Source organism: Vanacampus margaritifer, chromosome 18 (assembly GCF_051991255.1).
Source record: "Vanacampus margaritifer isolate UIUO_Vmar chromosome 18, RoL_Vmar_1.0, whole genome shotgun sequence".
Taxonomy (NCBI): domain Eukaryota; kingdom Metazoa; phylum Chordata; class Actinopteri; order Syngnathiformes; family Syngnathidae; genus Vanacampus; species Vanacampus margaritifer.
Genome location: NC_135449.1, coordinates 3,280,974 through 3,300,415, shown reverse-complemented (window position 1 = coordinate 3,300,415; position 19,442 = coordinate 3,280,974). Strand labels below are relative to the sequence as shown.

At 40.2% G+C, this 19,442-nt stretch overlaps 2 protein-coding genes across 8 annotated transcripts; one reads left to right on the top strand and one right to left on the bottom strand.

Annotated features, from left to right (window-relative positions):
- Positions 1-32: 32 nt before the first annotated feature.
- On the top strand, positions 33-7,367 carry luc7l (LUC7-like (S. cerevisiae)). Of its 4 annotated transcripts, none has more exons than XM_077550968.1 (11): positions 35-257; positions 1,521-1,591; positions 2,486-2,580; positions 3,268-3,366; positions 3,470-3,580; positions 3,688-3,831; positions 4,769-4,945; positions 5,021-5,109; positions 5,192-5,221; positions 5,305-5,460; positions 6,486-7,367. In XM_077550968.1, exons 4-11 carry the CDS (start codon positions 3,271-3,273, stop codon positions 6,598-6,600), a joined length of 918 nt encoding a protein of 305 aa, XP_077407094.1. In that variant the 5' UTR covers positions 35-257; positions 1,521-1,591; positions 2,486-2,580; positions 3,268-3,270; the 3' UTR covers positions 6,601-7,367. The 4 variants fall into 4 exon arrangements, with proteins under 4 accessions (XP_077407091.1, XP_077407094.1, XP_077407093.1 ...); XM_077550967.1 differs by having other exon boundaries at positions 1,898-2,580; XM_077550965.1 differs by lacking the exon at positions 1,521-1,591 and having other exon boundaries at positions 33-257.
- LOC144038424 (epidermal growth factor receptor kinase substrate 8-like protein 1) lies at positions 6,794-19,326 on the bottom strand. Of its 4 annotated transcripts, none has more exons than XM_077550926.1 (19): positions 19,195-19,326; positions 16,417-16,469; positions 16,169-16,327; positions 15,814-15,963; positions 15,664-15,740; positions 13,539-13,651; positions 13,321-13,367; positions 13,102-13,228; positions 11,841-11,929; positions 11,684-11,758; positions 11,069-11,217; positions 10,805-10,949; positions 9,881-9,918; positions 9,673-9,778; positions 9,450-9,575; positions 9,193-9,349; positions 8,246-8,411; positions 8,001-8,133; positions 6,794-7,910 (listed from the first exon to the last, which is right to left on the bottom strand). In XM_077550926.1, the coding sequence occupies exons 2-19, from the start codon at positions 16,444-16,446 to the stop codon at positions 7,824-7,826; spliced, it is 1,974 nt and encodes a 657-aa protein (XP_077407052.1). In that variant the 5' UTR covers positions 16,447-16,469; positions 19,195-19,326; the 3' UTR covers positions 6,794-7,823. The 4 variants fall into 4 exon arrangements, with proteins under 4 accessions (XP_077407052.1, XP_077407053.1, XP_077407054.1 ...); XM_077550927.1 differs by having other exon boundaries at positions 9,881-9,915; positions 19,195-19,325; XM_077550928.1 differs by lacking the exon at positions 16,417-16,469 and having other exon boundaries at positions 16,169-16,303; positions 19,195-19,211.
- Between the last annotated feature and the right edge of the window lie 116 nt (positions 19,327-19,442).

Below are 19,442 nucleotides of genomic sequence, written 5' to 3'. Positions count from 1 at the left end.
CGGAACATGTTTAAGTAGCTAAACGGAACTTTAACACAGGATTCGACGCAATTTCCCCTAACAAAAAAAACCCTGGAGAACGTCTGAAATGCTCGCCCGAACAAATATTTTTCACTCCTACGATTAATCAGAAACTACCATTTTTTCCCTGCTGCTTCCTTTTGTAACAGCGTCGTCGACGAAAGAGTCCGCAACAATGTCCGCCCAAGCTCAAATGAGAGCTTTGCTCGACCAGCTGATGGGAACGGCTAGGGATGGTGAGTCGCTGTTTGCATGCTAGCTCCGCTAGCTTTAGCGCGCTAGCCAAGATGGAGCCAGTGTTGAGGCAGGCTTGTGTTGGCGTGTGATGGGCAGGCCTGCGTGAATGCAAACGAGGGCTCACTTCATCTTTAGCTGCGTACATGACACGGTTTTATGTTTGTATCCATTGGTCATTTTTTGAAAACCAAACAGAGTTGTCAATAACGGCTTCCTAGTTACCGTATTCTATTCATTTTTACGTAATTTTTAGCTATGGCTAGTTTCCATTGGCTAACGGAACGTTAGAGCGAACATTTGTAAAGCTGCCAAAAATATGCATTTACAGATAAATATATGAAATTCTAAATGCTTTTCATTTAAAAACAATTAAAAAAAAATACCCGAAGCAATTTTATAACTTTATCTAGTAATTTTGCATACAGATATATAGCGTTGTTTTTTTCCTGTATCTTTTCACTATTTATTTTTAGAATACATATTTTATATAGACAAGACACATGCTCAAAAGGCAATTGTAATGAAAACTTAAACATCTAGTGGCAAAATAAATTTTAAGTGCAAAGAATTCTGAAGTCAACTTTACTTAAATCAAAAACAACTAACACGGCATACCAAGTGCTGTAAGTGAAGTAAAAATTCGACTCAATGTATATTATATAACACAGTTGTAGAAAAACAGTAAGAAAACGAACATCATTCATAAACAAGCTGTTAATGGAGTTAATAGCCAGCTAACTGCACTAATTTGCCGACGCCCACGTCACTCACCGTACCTGGCCTCGCCGTTTAAAGATACTACAGTAGAATGTGATGATGCTAATCCCATCTAGAAGAGAATAGTACTTACACCTCATTTGAACATTATGTTTTGTAATGTTAAAAAATGTAATTGATAGGATAAATCAGTAGTATGCTCGATAGAAAAAAAAAAATTCGATAAATGCAGTCTAACTGATGCTACGGTTTTCAGACTGAGTACTGACTTTTGACTCTGACTTTTCCGCCATTTGGATACAAACATTTACCACGGAAATTATATGCTGAGTCTTATAATAGGCCGAAAAAACATATTGCTGGCCTGCGCTATCAAAAAACGAGGTTCATCCTAACAGTAACATTTGTAGCCCTCTGGATCATCCTTATAAGCGTGTGAATGAATGTGTGGGTGTGTGTGTGTGATGAAATTATCAGTAAATTCATCCCATGCATATGTTGCATACAAACTGAACAATTGTGGCCCCTTTATTTTATTCATTAAGGTTCAGTGTATCTTTGCCAGCCTACATCAATCTGCAAAGGAGTTGCAGAAAAGCCTCATGTTCATCGAGCCGTGAGTCACACATAATTTTTATAGCTGTTATGATCAATATCCAAACAGTATATGTTTGCCTTTCGGAAGTCATTGTAGCTTGTTTTTTCCCTTTTTTTTTTATAATTTTTTTTTTTTTTAAAGATATGCAATTTGGAGTAGTGCTTAGCTGCTAAGGACGTCTGGTCGAGCTGAATGAACACAAAAAAACACTTCTCAGCATACCAGTTGACGTCTTATTTTTTCTTTTTCCAGACGAAACATAAAACACTTAACACATACAATTTTCGCTCTGACTCTTGTATGACTCCCAACTTCTTACCGCAGGTTTGGCAAGAAAACTGTTCCCATTTTTACTTTCCTCACAGCCGGTTTAAAATTCTGCAGCTGAGGGCTTGAAGATGCAGATGGGTACAGTATGTGGTGCAGATCGCAGTGTGTATAAACCTACTTTCTGTCAATGTTTCATGTCTGTAACTGGCTCGGCCCGGGAACACATGGCCGGAATGATTTGCATCGCAACCTAAATGTTGACGTGCCATGTCAAGCATACCGAACGATGCCCACGACCACGTGCGCCTTAAAAACGAGCTAAACTGAGAATCGCGGCTCTGTTATTGTGATAAAACATCTTTGAGGCCTGGGTAAGTCGCACAATGAGGCCACACGTTTGCCTCGTCCTGACTTGACACATAGAAGCAAAAGTTTGTTTACCGAATACCTCATATGACACGCTAATGACCAAGGAGATTTTGTTTTTGTAGTTTTTGGGCTCAGACCGATCGAATGCAGCTATTGTGACGCGTGCGCGACGCATTGTAAAAGCGGCAGTCAGATAAGTCCGAATCTGAAGACTGGCCCTCGCTGACGAGTACGCGAGGTCCTTCTCACTGGATGCCTACTGGACTGTTTCAGGGGACGAGACGCGGCAGAGGGTCAAGTACTCGGACGAGCGAGTCTGCAAAAGTCACCTTCTGGACTGCTGTCCGCACGACATCCTGTCTGGAACCGTAAGTCTCAATGTCTCAATCATGGCTCACTTGTTTTCTGGGTTTGGTCAGCAAACGGAGCCATGATTGGTCGTTACCTACTTCGTCGGCAGAGGTGATGTCATCTTCAGTCGACAGCAAGTGGAAAATTAGTGTTTTTAAAGGTATTAATTGTACATGAAAAATAAGGAAGTTATCAAATTCATTCTGGACAAAATAATACATTTTTGCTGCTGAAAATGGCTCAATGAGTCAAGTATTCCTTCAAGGCGAAAACAAAAATTTGCAATTGGGTAAGTGCTCCTTGGCAGTAGTTGTAATTTGGCATTTTGACACATCGGCAAATTATCATCTGCATCAAAAAGAAATTGTTAGATAAAATGCTATTTATCAAAAGTACTCGAGGTACTTGGTATCAGTGAGTACTTAGTGAATACTTGTAATGGTATCGGTCTGAAAAAAAAAGTTGTATCGAATGGCCCTACTCAGCCATATATTTATCCTCTGCAAAGAGCGACTAATATTACTGCAGCTTTAGCGTCACTTAGTTGTGAAACTATTACAAATCTTTTCAAACCAGTTCTCTATTCTAACTGGGAGTCAATAAGAGAAGCCGAAACATCAGTGACAAGTCAAATAAATAAATAAATGGTATCAACGTTGTAGCCGCAGCATTGAAGTGTCTTTGTGTGTTTTTTGCCTTGTCAGCGCATGGACCTGGGCGAGTGCACCAAGATCCACGACCTGGCACTCCGAGCAGACTATGAAATTGCCTCCAAGGAGCGAGAGCTGTTTTTCGAGCTGGACGTAAGTGACGGACGGCACCGCAAGGCAAATGAGAAATCGGCCACACATCGGATGGTCGGCGCCCATTTTGTTTTTAACGTTGACTAACTCGCAACTTCCAAAGGCCGTCGACCACTTGGAGTCTTTCATCGCCGACTGCGACCGCAGGACGGAACTGGCCAAGAAACGCCTGGCCGAGACTCAAGAGGAGATCAGTGCCGAAGTGGCGGCCAAGGTTTGTTGGAAAAAAAAAAAGATCATTCAAAGGAGCGCGGCGTCGGGGTTTGTTTATAAGTCGTCCTGGGGGGCGGCAAATAAGAGCGCGTGAAATCCACGTTGCAGGCGGAGAAAGTCCACGAGCTGAACGAGGAGATCGGGAAGCTCCTGGCCAAGGCGGAGCAACTTGGAGCTGAGGGAAACGTGGAAGAATCCCAGAAGGTCCTGCATGAGGTGGAGAAGGTCCGCAGTAGGAAGAAGGAGGCCGAGGTGAGGGGGAAGCTCTTGACGTACGGGTGGACAAACTCTTTTCTTTCTTTTTTTTTTTTTTTACTTTTAAACATAAACAAATGAGGAAGAAATTATAATAATAATAAAAAAAGAGGTCAAATTGTTTTTGTTTTTTAATACAATAATAGTGCATTCAGTTGTTTTTTTAAATTATTATTCATAGTTAATTTGATTATGATTTGAACCGCTTCTTCTTGCATGTGAGCTATACAGAATATGATAAATCAAAACAAATACATTTACTGTTACACAATTCATCATTTGACTACTATTTATGTTGTATTATTTACAATGAATAATTGTAATAAGAATTTAAAAAAATATATACAAAAAGACATATTTTTTTAATGTCCATTTTATTGTATTTAATTTAATAATTTTACTTAATTTAACAGATCATTAATTTAATGAAACAAAATCTATCAATTGCAGAACAGCATTTTTTTTACTTAATTGCTGTCAACTATAAAAATTTTGTTATTTACATTATACTAGTTAAATTATTTAATGAGATAATTGAATAAAAAAATATACAAAATAATACGTTTTGAACCAAATTAAAAAAAATATTTGTTCCCATTTTTTAAATTAAATTTCATTATAAATTAACAATTTTTTATAAATATATATTTTTATGATCATTTTAATGATTATTTGATTTATTATGAGTCAAGTAACATTAAATGACATACATGAACAAATTATGTAAATCTATTTAATTGATCAAATTTTAATATATATATATATATATATATATATACACATTTATTTTTAATATACATTTATATGTTGTTGTTTTTAAAGACAATAAGCCAGATGAACAATTTAACCAGCGAATAGAATATGAAAGTACATTTTGATTTATCAATTTTGAATAATTCTCCTTTCCTCTTGTCATCTTTGCGCCTTTTCCCAGGAGGAATACAGAAACTCCATGCCGGCCTCCAGTTTCCAGCAGCAGAAACTGCGCGTCTGCGAGGTGTGCTCGGCTTATCTGGGCCTGCACGACAACGACCGCCGCTTGGCCGACCACTTCGGCGGCAAGCTCCACCTGGGCTTCATCCAGATCCGAGAGAAGCTGGACCAGCTCAAGGTGTGCGTCCATCACACTCGATCGCACTCGTCACGTTGCGCTTATTCATGAAGCTGCGACTTTTGCCGTCGTCAGAAAACCGTTGTGGACAAGCAGGAGAAACGCAACCAGGAACGTCTCAAGAGACGGGAAGAGAGGGAGAAGGAGGAAAAGATGAAAAAACGGTGACGTCAAGAACTCATTCAAAGTGGTTGACTTTTCCCACGTTTTATGTTGTTTCCTAAACATCTTGCGTCCTCCCCACAGGACGAGATCTCGCAGCAGAGAGCATAAAAGGTAAGCGGCACGAAGAAACCCCACTTGGACTTTGTTGCCTTCCGACCTTCCCCCGCGCCCTGAAAAGCACGTCTTATTTTTAGGTCCCGTTCTCGCGAGCGAAGAAGGCGCCCCTCGCACTCCCCGTCCCGAGACAAGCGCCGCTCGCGCTCTCGATCCCGGGACAGGAAGAGGCGGCAGAGGTCCCGCTCCCGGAGCCGAGGCCACCGTCACAGCCACGAGCAGAGCTCCAGACACAAGTACGCACATTTCCATCGCCGAAATTCATCCATAGGGGTTTTTTTTGTTTTTTAGGCAGATTCAGATATTTGGCAGATAAATATTCCCATAACCAATTAACTCATTCACTCCCAGCCATTTTCACTGAAGCAACCTCCTTCGCTCCCGGCTGTTTTCCTGGATTTTTGACAGATTTTGCAAGGCCCACACAATATTGTGTTCTATTGCTATAAAACGTGGAACCTACCAAAAAGAAAGATTAGACTCTCTTCTTTCATCAGAAAAAAAAAGTATATTTGTATCTGTTTCCGTTTTGCAGCAATTAGCATTAGAATATAGCTAAGTTTCATCATTATTCACAAATCTGTTGAAAACAGTGGGGGAACGAGTTTTTTTGCAACATGGCCCTGGTTGATCTCTTATACACTACCATTGCTTTAAATGGATGCTTGACTCATTGAGCCATTTTCAGCAGGAATTAATGTGATAACGTCATGAAGAATTTTTACCGTTAAAAACATTTTGCTGTCAACTGCAGATGACATCACCTGTGCTGAGGAAGTAGGTAACGACCAATCATGGCTCAGTTTGCTGACCAAACCCAGAAAGCAGGTGAGCCATGATTGGTCGTTACCTACTTCCTCAGCACAGGTGACGTCAGCAAGTGGGGGGGGGGGGGAATGTTTTTAAAGGTATTAATTGTACAAGAAAAATAATAAAATTATCATATTCATACTTAAATAATTTAAATACTTTTTTGATACCATGACATTATTTAAAATAGAACGTTTTTATACGTTTTTGGGAGCAAATGAGTTAATAGGCCCATTACTTTTAATATCATATATATAATAAAAAATAATAATTTTGGGGGTCCCTTAACATTTACAACAACCAAGAAATGAATTACAGGGAAAATACAAGGGCATCATTTTTCCCCAACACTGAACACTGATTTACTGTAAGAGTAAGAATATTTTCAAGACATTTTAACTCATTGGCACTGAATGAAATCAAACAAAATGTATGCGATTTTTGTTGCCAGGTCATCCAGAGACCGCGAGCGCTCGTCCCGAGACGAGTCTCAGGGGCGCGAGCGGCGGGACGGCGTCAACGGCCGCTCGGACTCTCGCAGGGCGGACGACAGAGAAGACCCGTGAAGGCCAACGTCCATCCCACATAACATCCACCATCTTTGTTTCCTCACAGTCCTCCCCTAGATTCAGTTTTCTTTGACTCACATGAAACCCGATCCCTATTCAATGATATGAAATCAATGGTTTATCAAGCCACAACATCCGCTGAGATTCGGTGGCAACGCTTTATCCGGCCAATGGCGACGCAAACACGTCGTACATTTGTGAATATTTTATTCAGTTTCTTTTATTATACAGTTTGACTTTGGAATATGGTTAGAATGAGTGTTTTTTGTTTCCTGTTCTCGGTTTGGTCAGCGCCCTTTCAAATTCTTAGAACCCTTCTTGAGTCCCTTCACACATCAACCATGTTTTTTTTTTGTTTTTTTTTCTTCCAATGTAGGCTGAATTTTGCGGGGGGGGGGAGGCCAGTAAGTAGTGAGAGTAAGTTAAAATGTGAAGTCTAGTGGGGGGAAAAAAAAAAGATTGGAATTGTTTGTGAGTTATCTATCATGTTTTGTTAATTGATTTATAAAAAAAAATAAATATGTGTTCATCATTTATATAGAATGTTCTTTTGAGTTAGTCTTGGCAATTGAAGCGGAAATGTTGTACACGCCATTTAAAAAAAAAAAAAAAAAAAACATTGACTGAACTGCTTTATAATTACATGCAAACAGATTGTAACGGCTGCGTCGCTTTACATTTAATGTGAAGATGTCATCTGGTTCCGTTGGGGTTCATAAATAAAAAAAAAAAAGAAGTTATCAATTAAACCATATTAAAGTCTATATTGCATTTTGGTCATTTCTTGTGCTTAAAAGTGCTGGCTTGTTTTCCTTACGTACTTGCTGGGTTATTTATATTATTTTGTCCCAACAGATTGGGTTGAAAGATTAGATGTGGTCCGCCTGAAGAAATTGGGTGGTTTACATTAGGAAAAGGGTATATCCGGTGTCAAAACGGCCAAAACATAGCGGGTTAGCTACTTCGCCCAATTTGGGTTACTTTTGAACCTAGCGGTGTCATTGAGGTGCTGTATTTGAATAAATGTACATTTAATCGACGGCAAAATCAACATGTGAACTATAAGTTAGCGGTGTATACTTGCTTTAAATACAAAACGAAAACTCCAAATGACCACTGTGGCACAGCGATCCTCACAGACAGAAGCTGACTGCACACTATCTTCAGGTATGTCCTGTATATATTACACTCTTTAATAAGTCCATCGGTGATGCATCCGCTCACAACGTGCTGCTCTCCAATTTCAGGTCCACCTTCATTTTCTGTTTCTCCATGACGGCCTCCAGCTCCGTGGCCCTGCGAGCGTCCTGCGGGAGAGCCAACACACACACACCCCCATTAAGGACCCAAGTGCGGTGTCGAAATTGCGCTGACGATAAATGATTCACAGGTCACACCTCCAGCAGTGCCTGCTGCACCGCCATCTGGCTGTACACCCGAGCGCCTTCATCGGGGATGACTTCGCGTAGCTCGTCCTTGCTGAGGGAGAAGAGCTGAGCGCCCGTCAGGACCCCCAAGCATGTCACCGTTCTGAGGGAGCACAAGAGGTCAGCTTTTTTTTTTTTTTCCCCCCTTTCTGTTTACAAGTCTATGTAAGTGGCCACCAGATGGCGCCAAAGCAAAAAAACAACTCCGAACTGACGGTTCACTGAAGCCTTTCCCGGTCAGCCACGACGCCACCTCCTCAGGGGTGGAGTGGTAGTCGAGAGGAAGGGAGGTCTCCACCGATCGAGGGATGATCAGAGGCTTGCTATTTTTGGCTTTTCCGTTTGTCAGCCTCTGGAGCAGCTCGTCATTCACCAACATAACTGGAAATTAGATATCCAAACAGTTTGTCACGGCGGAGGACCAGAACTGCCCAAATTAAAAATGAATAAATAAATATGTGAAAATAGAAATATATATATATATATATATATATATATATATATATATAAGAAATAATAATTCAAAAAATAAATATATATAGAAATAAAAACAAGAAAATAAAAACAAGAAAATAAAAAATGAGATTCAAAAAATAAATGTCATAATGAAAATAGAATTAAATGTCAAACAATAAATAAAAATGCTCTGCTTTCACATTTATTTATTTCATGCTGCACACGCTCTGTCAGGTCAAAATGTTAATTCAAACGAGGGGGCGGTCCTAAGCGTGTCTTGGGTTGGACTCCACCGTTTCAATGGTCAAGTCTCGCCGGCTTGCACGGAGAGATCCAGCAAGGGACGACTATCTTGTCTACTGTCACCACGACTGGTTGTCGCGCAACTCAAATCGCAAGTTGTCTAACCCAAGACCCGCTTAGGACCGCCCCCCCTCATTTGAATAACATTTCGACCTGACAGAGCGTGTGCCAGTATGAAATAAATAAATGTGAGAGCAGTGTAGATATTTTATTCTATATTTATTTTGTATTTTTTTATTTATTTATAGATATATATTTTTTGTTTTTATTAACAATTATAGATATTTTTTACTTTTATTTTTTAATTAGATATTTTTTAATCTTTTTTGTTGTGGCAGTCTAAGGCCTTCCTTCATATGTCACTCCAGCAAAAAAAAATAAAAATCCCGCAGCCGCCATTTACCTCTATCTTCCTCTGTTGCTTGCGCATGCTGGTTGTAGGTTGGCACGCCGCTGTGCGGGACGCGTTGGACGGCGGGGTTATGACGTAGAGCGGGCAGAGTTGGTGCAGCCGGGGTGAAAGTCTTGGCAAGGAGAGGTGGGGGCGGAGCCTGCGGGATCTAAGGAATATTTGGTATGACGTCAGTCAAGGCCCATCACTGCACTTGACTTGACTATTTTTTTTTTAGTGGCTAGTGAGGTTGTTTGTGTTGGGCTCACCGTGGGTGGCTTGCTGGTGACGGGACTCTCCACGTGAGTGACGGGTTCCAGGATGTTGAAGGGAACGAAGCCCACCTGATCAAACCGATTGCGACACTTCCACCAGCGCTTGGATGACTCCAGCACCTGTTCCACACAAATCAGGAAACGCAAATGAGCGTGGTGGCAGAGCGGCGGTTGCGGCTGCGAACGTCCGCCGCTCGAAATCGAACGTTCCGACTACCTCGAGCGTCTCCCCCTGCTGCACGGACAGCTCCGTGTTGTTCCTGGCGATGAAGTCATAACTGCAGCTGTAGACTTTTTCAGACTCTGGGGGGGCTCCTATGTCTCTGGAGGGGAGACGGGGTTGGGGTGAGATGTCGCAATCCTGCTGCACAATGAGACGTGATTTCTTGCCAATTATTTCGCAGGTCTTTAAAAAGAAGACTTACACTTCGTCACTGATGTGGCTGTTGAGTTGCTCCTGCTGCTGTCAAAAACGGACGACACGCAAACATTGAGGTGAGGAGATGGATAGTGCTGACGAGGCTTTTTAATGTTGGCTAAACATGAGAAGTATGTAGAGTTCAGTCAAATCTTATTTCATACCTTGAGCTAACATTTTAGTGCTATATATTTTAGCTGGAAAGGACAAACTAGTACTGGTATTTAGATATGTTTTTTTTTTAAATTACAAATTGAAATGATCAACTTGCGTAAATTTGAAAAATAAGAGTCAAAATAAAAACAAACACTATCGCAAACTGTTCTAACAGTGATGTGATTTTTCCGCTAATTCGCGGAATTCTGCTTTTTTTATCCCCCCCCAAAAAAAAAAATCTTTTTTTTTTTTTTAGTAGTTCATTGTGTATGCACATGACTCCGACAGATAACATCTTCTGCTATAACAAAGACATTTGTGGTATGCTCTAATATGAGTTACTTTTCATTTGGTCATGATACAATTATTTGTTGATGAAATTTGAACTCTTCAACATTATTTATGTGTTAACTTAGTAATCACATTAGTTAGATATGATGATATTCTCAGTGATAGTTTTTAAAAGCAAAGACAGTCCAATGTTTTTGAATGTGACTGATTTTGAGTTGACTAAAACTGCCATTTTATATGGGATAGTTCAATATACATTGAAAATTTATGCTGTTGTTTTGTCTATTTCTTTGTCATGTGAGTGCATTGAAAGTACTTAAAAACACGGAAAACCCCGTGTCCCCCCACCAGGGCACTGCCCTGGACCTAGCTGGGTGCCAGCGGCCCCCAGACCCCGGCTAAATTTTCAGATAATTTCACTTTGGTCAAATCACATCCCTGGTTCTAAGCTCAGCCCACACAATGTTTACGCAGCGTTGCGTACCTCCTGTTTGAGCCGGAGGGCTTCGCGTTTGTGCTGCGACTCGACCAGGTCCTCCCAAACCTGCCCGTCCGCCCGGAACGTGTCGGGCTTCCAGCCGTCTAAGAACACGGGCGTGTACGGAGCGATGGGCCCTCTGAGCTCGGAGCTGGCAGCAGACGAAGAAGATTGTCAAACGGGTTTCAGGGTATACTAAATGCTAGTTATAAAAATGAATCATTTCCTTCTCCTGTTTTGGGCCCCCCGATGGCGGCAGGTAGTACTGACCGGGAGTGCGTCCAGTTGGGACCCAGGGACGTCCACAGTTGCCTCTCCTCCACGTTCAGGTTCTCTTGCAGCAGTGACACGGCAGCGCCGGTCAGGGCGGGGCTGGACACGGAGGCCGCCAGAGCCGGGCCCCCTGTCGTCTTCACCATCTGGACACACCCAGATAAGACAAACAAACCACTGTTCACATGCCCGCTCTGATAAGCCGCACGCTCGGGTCACACACCAACACTCTTTTCATACAGTTACGCACGGAAAGCTAAATATATAGCATTAGCGTAGAATAGCATAAATCACGGGTGAGCAAAGTATGGCCCACGGGCTCCGTTCTTTAATTGTCAAGAGTCCGTTGCATACATGTTACATTCATTTTGCAGTTTTTTCCCTAAAATTGGTTAATTACATTTTTTTTAAATTCAAATCATTTTTAAATTTATATTTTAATACTAATGTCATATGAGAGCATTGCAATAAGCAAGTATACTGTAAAGAGGCTTAAATGGTTTTCGTTTTGAATCAGCTATGGTAATACTGTATGAAATACATTTACAGACACGCCCCTTTATTTTAAGAAAATGAAATAAAATAAAATTAGACGATGTCATTTCCACTTACCATATCCAGTGGTTTAAATACGTGATGAACAAGTTCATCGGAGGAAGGACTGGCTATGGTTGATTTCAAATGGGCCTGCGCAGAAAAACGCAACACATCAAAAAGCAAGCGGAAAGTAAAAAGCGTACAAGAAAAAGTGATATTTTTGAATACAGACCAGCAGACTGAAGCAATATTTGAATTTCTGGAAGATGTCGACAAATTCCTCTTCGGGTGGCGGCCTGGCCCGCATGGTGAGTAGATCTTCTGTGTTAACAAATAGCCAGAGAAGATCATGCTAACGTGAAAAAAACTAACAAAAATACATCTCACCCCTATATATTTTTCGGACTAGATTGAGAATTTTTGAACAGCAGAAGCAAACAAAATGTGAAATTAGCTCAGCTAACATTAACAACAGAAAAACTATATTTATAATACTATATTTTTCAGACTGGGATTTTTTTAAAAGGCAGAAGTCAAACAAAAATGCTAAATTAGCTAATGCTAACAACAGAAAAAAATACATCTCGCCTATGTTTTTTTTCACAGCCTGAGAATTTTTGAGCTGTAGAAGCAAACAAAATGGGAAAATAGCTAACTAACAACAACAAAAACTAGACTGAGAATTTTTGAAAGGCAGAAACAAAACAAAACAAAGCTAAATTAGCTAACGCTAACATCAGAAAAATTACATCTCGCCTGCGTTTTTTTCGGACCAGACTGAGAATTTTTGAAAGGCAGAAGCCCCCCAAAAAATGCTAAATTAGCTAATGCTAACATCAGAATAAATACATTTCACGGTAGACTGAGAATTTTTGAGCTGTAGAAGCAAACAAAATGTGAAAATAGCTAACTAACAACAACAAAAACTAGACTGAGAATTTTTGAAAGGCAGAAACAAAACAAAACAAAGCTAAATTAGCTAACGCTAACATCAGAAAAATTACATCTCGCCTACGTTTTTTCCAGACCAGACTGAGAATTTTTGAAAGGCAGAAGCCCCCCCAAAAATGCCAAATTAGCTAATGCTAACATCAGAATAAATACATTTCACGGTAGACTGAGAATTTTTGAGCCGCAGAAGCAAACAAGCAATGCTAAATTAGCGAATGCTAACAGAAAAATTTGACCTCATCTGTATGTTGTTGTTTTCTTCAGATTAGAATTTTTGAACAGAAGAAGCTTTTGCTGTCTTTAGACTAGCATAAAAAAGGACAACGCATCTGTTATGAATCATGATTTATTGATTTATTTATTTTTATATTATTATTATTAAGCCATGTGTTTATAATGCTTCCTAGTTTGTGTTCCTCAATGTCGCTGGTGGACCCCAAGAGCTCAATCAATTAAGATCTCAAGTAGAGAACAGTTAACCCCTAAAAAAAAAAAAAAAAAAAAAAATCGACATTTTCTCACGTATCATCAATTCATTTTACCTTCAGCACTCTGCTTTTTGCTCTTCTTCTTCTTCTTCCTCTGGTTGAGCACGATGGCGGCCTCGGCCGTCTGCTGCAGTTTGGACATGAAGCTCTCGATGTCATCGAAGCAGTGGTTGAGGATCTCCTGAGAGGGGGGAGAGGAAGTCGCTCTTTTAACGCCCGTCTCGTGACTCGCGGCGGACCAGACCGAAGCCGGAAAGGTGGACGGCAGCGTACCACTTCTCTCTCGGCTCGAAGCAAGGAGATGTCGGGCCCTCCGTTGGCTGGCGTGAGACATGTAAGACCATCTCATTCATTGACTTCCATTTTTACCGTCATAGCACAGTCGTACCTTGACTTACGACAACGTCAATTTACCAGTTTTTCAAGCATTGCGAGAGGAAAAAAAAAAAAGTCAAGGTACCACCGTATAAAGAAGAAGGTGCTTTTCTGACCTCTGGGTCCGGGGTAAGGCGGGGGGTTGGTCGGAGGGGCGTTGGGAGCGTGCGCGATGGGGTGGCTCGGAATGCCGTAGGGGTCGATCATGTCTGCGCCGTTGTGGGAAAGCCTTCGGGGGAAGAGAAGTTAAGATTTGATGATGATGATGATGATGATGGCGGCTGCTGACTCGGCAATGTCGCTCAACTTCACATTCAGCAGAACATATACATACCTTATAGCATATCTAAAAAAAAAAAAAACTTTTTTTTTTTAAAGTCAAATGTTTTTTAGATTCTCAAAAGTTGAATTTAGGCTCCTGTTTTTTTTTGTTTTTTTTTCAAAACATTTTGAGGTTAATAAACTCCCTCACGGCAAACTAGCACGGTGATTGCGAATCACCGGTATAAACACCTTACGCATGTATCGAAATGAAAATATAAAAAAACGAGAGTGAGCACGTCCCACATTTGAATCACTCTCTACCCGGAAGTTCCTCGTCGATCTCCCTTACCCCGTTGACGCTCCCTTCCGCTAGTCCTTTGAAACAATCCCGGAGCGGGTCATCCGTAATCCAAACCCCGAGCCCACCCTGAAACTATTCCGAGGTCATCCCTCCGCCGCTGCTCCGTGTGCCTTTTGCCACAATGGCCGGGGCTGTCTCTGTCACACCTTCTCAAGTTATGTGGCAACCGGTAGAACAGGTTGCTCTCTCTGTCAGCTGTTTACACTGCCCTCCCTCTCCGGCGCACACGCACACACATGCACACGCACACACATGCAAAACAGACAAAACGCGCAGCGGCCGCAACTGTGGCGTCGCTTTGATTCAGCATAATGGCGGCAGGAAAGCAAACTGGAAGGTGGCTTGTTTTTGTTTAGCTCGTCACTGACCCCTAAGAATTACGTGTTCCAAATCCCAACATTTGAGGGAGGGGCTGGTTGGCTCCAAAGTGCAAATAAAATCTTAAAGGAGAAGTCATTTCTTGACAATAATATGTTACATGTGACCTCACTGGTCAAAACATGACATTCTGATTTAATATTACATTGTACAGTATGACTTCCAGCTGTTTTTATCCATCTCAGGGGGCGGCCATTTTGCCCGCTTGCTGTCGAGTGAAAATGACATCGCAGTTGCTCAGGTCTCAGGCAACGACCAATCACAGCTCACCTGTTTTCTGAAGCTGAGTCGTAATTGGAGCAACTGTGATGTCATTTTCACTCGACAGCAAGTGGCAAAATGGCCGCCTACTGATATTGATAAAAACTGCTGGATTTTGCTGCTTAACTAATATTCCACTAACATTTAGAGTTTTTTTTTTTTGTTGTTAGTTAGTTTTAATTAGTTTTTACTTCAGGGGTGGTTCTGTTACTTTTTTATCAGTTTTAGTTATTTAAAAAAAAAAAAAGAAGCTTAGTTTTAGTTTTTTTAATGTGTATTACTTTTGCGCAATATTTAATAAACACCATGTTAAAAATGTACATGAATTGTAGTTTGAGAGTTTTTTTTTTTTTTTTTAAAGCATTTTCATTTTCATTTCGTTATCGAAAATGTTTTGGCAATTTATTATTATATTATATTATTAGTATGGGATTTTTTTAATGGGCTTTAGGTGAACTGATGAATACACACACGCACACGCACGTACACATACTCACCCACATACAAAAAAAAAGTGTATATATATGTGTGTATATGTATATATATTTAAAAAAAAAAAAAGAAGGAAAAATGAGAAAAAAAAACTTTTTTTTTTTTAAAAAAGGAGAGCAATGATGATGCCAAATCGAATGAACAATACTGAGCTCTCCTAAGGAAAAAAAAAAGAAAATGTTTTTTGAACATAGAACTTTTTTTTGGGCGAGGTGGGGGGAGGGGGGGGGCTTCCCATTTAACTGAACTCTAAAAAGCACAGGAAGCCAGTGGAGGCACGCAAGACTACAAGTCATATGCTCCCTCTTACGTGTTCCAGTTCAGAAGCTGACATTTGCGAGAGGGCTGGCTGACTCCAAAGTTAAGTGCCTTTGGTAATATTAGGTAAAAACTGAAAAGTTTAACACTAAGCACATTGAAGAGTAAACAGAGACGAGATCATCATTATTTATTTATATACACTGTTACTACTGCCATGAGAGTACCTGATTGGATCAGGCGTGGCCTTACTCCGCCCAGACTTGGAAACAGCCTGCGTGATGTTGTCGCAGATTTGTTTTGCCTGCGAGAATGCCAAACTAAAAGTCAAAAACCGGAGGCGCTCCGGTGAAAACACCGTGACCTTTTAAACTCACCATCATGTTCTCACAACTGAAGAAAAGAATATCCGGTTTCTTCTCATGGGCGCTTTGGCACACGAGGAGGAGGAGGGATGGGAAGAGTTCCTCGGAGTTAATGGACTCGCAGCGGAAGATGGAGTTGAAGGAGTAGTTCTCCAGCTCCTCCTGCAGACCAAAATAATAGCGATTAGTAATAATCGGACATTTTATTGCGTTCATTTGCTATTTTGCAAATCTGGCGTGACGTGCGGTGGAAATCCGCAGGGGCGCGATAGGGCTAGACTAAGTATTGGTATTTTGGCAAACCATAAAAGACTGTAAAAAAAAAAAAAAAAAAAGAGCAAGACCCAACTACTTCACAGCTACCCGCCTTAGTCTGTAAATCTCTGAGATAAACGGCATCAGATCCGACATCCAGCAGCATCTGTTGACTCCACAGCGTGTTGTTCCGAGCCAGCAGGAGGAGACGAGACCGGGCCTCCTCCACGGTCGTCACGTCTCCTTTCTGGAGGGAGAAGGTGAACAGGTGCTGGACAAAAAAAAAAAAAAAGGGACAAATGAGTCATTTGATGCACAAATCTCACACTGGGGGAGTCGCATGCCTGTGACAAGACTCACCTTGACAAAATACCGTCTGACGTTTGTCATCCTTTCTGTTCATGTGTCTTTCACTGTGGATGTGAAGATTGTTACATAAAAATTGTTAACGGTTCTTTTTGGCACCTTGAAAATGAGCACGATTTGGGTCCAACTAGCATTTTGTGGGGAAAAAAATGACTCAAAATGTAATTTTTTTTATTTTAGTGAAAATTTGTGAGGAATTGGCACCACCCCGCCCCTCCCAAAAAGTTACGCTATTTGCCTAATCGATATCAGCTGATGGCGCCAAAGCACTACTTTTTTTAATTTTTTTTTATTTTTATTTTTTTTGGGACAGAGCTTTGGCCTATTAATTCGACTCCTAGCCACTCTTCAAAAATCTGTCCTTGGTGTCAAAATGGCATTAAAGTGCCTTGCTTTGGTGCAAACAGCAAATAAGCGAGAATTTCAGTAAATAAATTAATTTTCAAGTACCGGCAGGTGGACAAACACTGATGATAAATAAAGGTTTTACGACTTTTTGACTTTTTTCCCGTAACGTTATTTGCCATTGGAATATTTTTTGGGGCGGGTGGAATTTGAACTTGAAACGTGTAATGAAACTTGGAAGTCAACTAGCATTCCCTGAATGCCTCGTGTTCCACTTTGGAGTTTCTGCTGTCTTTGATACCGATGAATTTGTTGTAACGATATAACCCAACACGACCAGACAAAAAAAAAGGTCCTTGAAATAAACTATTTCATTCATTCATTTCAAACCCTGCAATGCACTCTTTAAATTCCCTCAGTCTCTCCTCTCTTATCTGGAGGCGATTCCGTAACCGGGGATTACACGACGAGTGTGAGCTGCCCAACCGGTCTGACTTCCTATCCACCCTATTTATGGGGATCATCAGGACTCTACTCAAATCACCGGTATCGCTCACACTCCCTTCGCCAGGCACTTTCACAGACGCCGCTAATTACCACGACAAGCTAACTTTTAGCCAACAAGAGCTCTGAACTTAAATTTCCGGAACAATAATGACGTTTCAGTGCTGCCTCTTGAGTTTCAAAACAATTGTAAGCATTGTAAAAACATCCCAGGATCAGTCTACAGACTTTAAGTGGGATTGCACGTCATATAAAAAATGTGTTTATAAACTGTTTTGTGCTCATATCGCCATTGCTTCTAAAAACACACTATTGATGCTAACCGTTAGCATGTAAGTCGCATTTTTGCATTGTTTGTTAGCATTAAGGCAAGTGGGCTTTCCTAAGGCAAACCTATGTTGTTATTTTATATACACAATGTGTAATTTGTTTTGTTTTTTATGCTAAAACTAAAGTTGGCATTTGAGTTTAGAACCAGCCTACATTGTAGCCAAGTTTGTACTTTAAATAAAAAAACTTCTAAAAATACACTATTGATGCTAACCGTTAACATGTAAGTAGCATTTTTGCATTGTTTGTTAGCATTAAGCCAAGTGGGCTTTCCTAAGGCAAACATATGTTGTTATTTTATATACACAATGTGTAATTTGTTTTTGTTTTTAATGTTAAAACTAAAGTTGGCATTTGAGCTTAGAACAAGCCTACATTGTAGCCAAGTTTTTACTTAAAAAAAAAAAAAACTTCTAATAACACACTATTGATGCTAACCGTTAACATGTAAGTAGCATTTTTGCATTGTTTGTTTGTTAGCATTAAGCCAAGTGGGCTTTCCTAAGGCAAACATACGTTGTTATTTTATATACACAATGTGTAATTTGTTTTGTTTTTTTATGCTAAAACTAAAGTTGGCATTTGAGTTTAGAACCAGCCTACATTGTAGCCAGGTTTGTACTTTAAATAAAAAAAATTCTAAAAAGACACTATTGTTGCTAACCGTTAGCTTGTAAGTCGCATTTTTGCATTGTTTGTTAGCATTAAGGCAAGTGTGCTTTCCTAAGGCAAACCTATGTTGTTATTTTATATACACAATGTAATTTGTTTTGTTTTTTATGCTAAAACTAAAGTTGGCATTTGAGCTTAGAACAAGCCTACATTGTAGCCAAGTTTTTACTTAAAAAAAAAAAAAAAACTTCTAAGAACACACTATTGATGCTAACCGTTAGCTTTTAAGTAGCATTTTTGCATTGTTTGTTAGCATTAAGCCAGGTGGGCTTTCCTAAGGCAAACATATGTTGTTATTTTATATACACAATGTGTAATTTGTTTTTGTTTTTAATGTTAAAACTAAAGTTGGTATTTGATCTTAGAACCAGCCTACATTGTAGCCAAGTTTGTACTTTAAAAAAAAAAAAAAAAACTTCTAAAAACACACTATTGATGCTAACCGTCAGCATGTAAGTAGCATTTTTGCATTGTTTGTTAGCATTAAGCCAAGTGGGCTTTCCTAAGGCAAACATATGTTGTTATTTTATATACACGATGTGTAATTTGTTTTTGTTTTTAATGCTAAAACTAAAGTTGGTATTTGATCTTAGAACCAGCCTACATACATCGTAGCCAAGTTTGTACTTTATTTATTTTTTTAAAAACAGTCTGCCAATTTGAAAGTTTCACACTTGTCTTTTCTCTTCAAGGTGTGTACGTCAGCGTGTTTGATTCCACCTAATCCACCTGACACAAATATGTGTCATAAAAAAAAAACAATGACACGAAAGGCTGTCTATTATTTGGCGTACTGTCCAAGCACATTGACTAAAAATAGATCAAAGGCATACCATATGACCGCATTACTGTACATGTTCAACTCAACCCACTGTTTCAATATACCAACTTGACTATTTGAAAATGTATTTTCAAACTTACCAAGGCCGACCCGCTTCCAACACTTTAATCCTGATCTTAAAAACGACATCCGTGTTACGTAAACGAAAATATGCCCGCGGTGAGTGCAGGTATGACTCTTTAACGTGAATGCTTTTAGCCGAACAGAGGTGTGTCAATTTTCACAGTTCGCACCCGGCCCGCCCTCACTGGAATTGTGCACTCATCTTGTGTGTTGTGTTGACACATGTGAGGGGTTGTAGCCAAGGGCGACACTGACGAAAGTGATG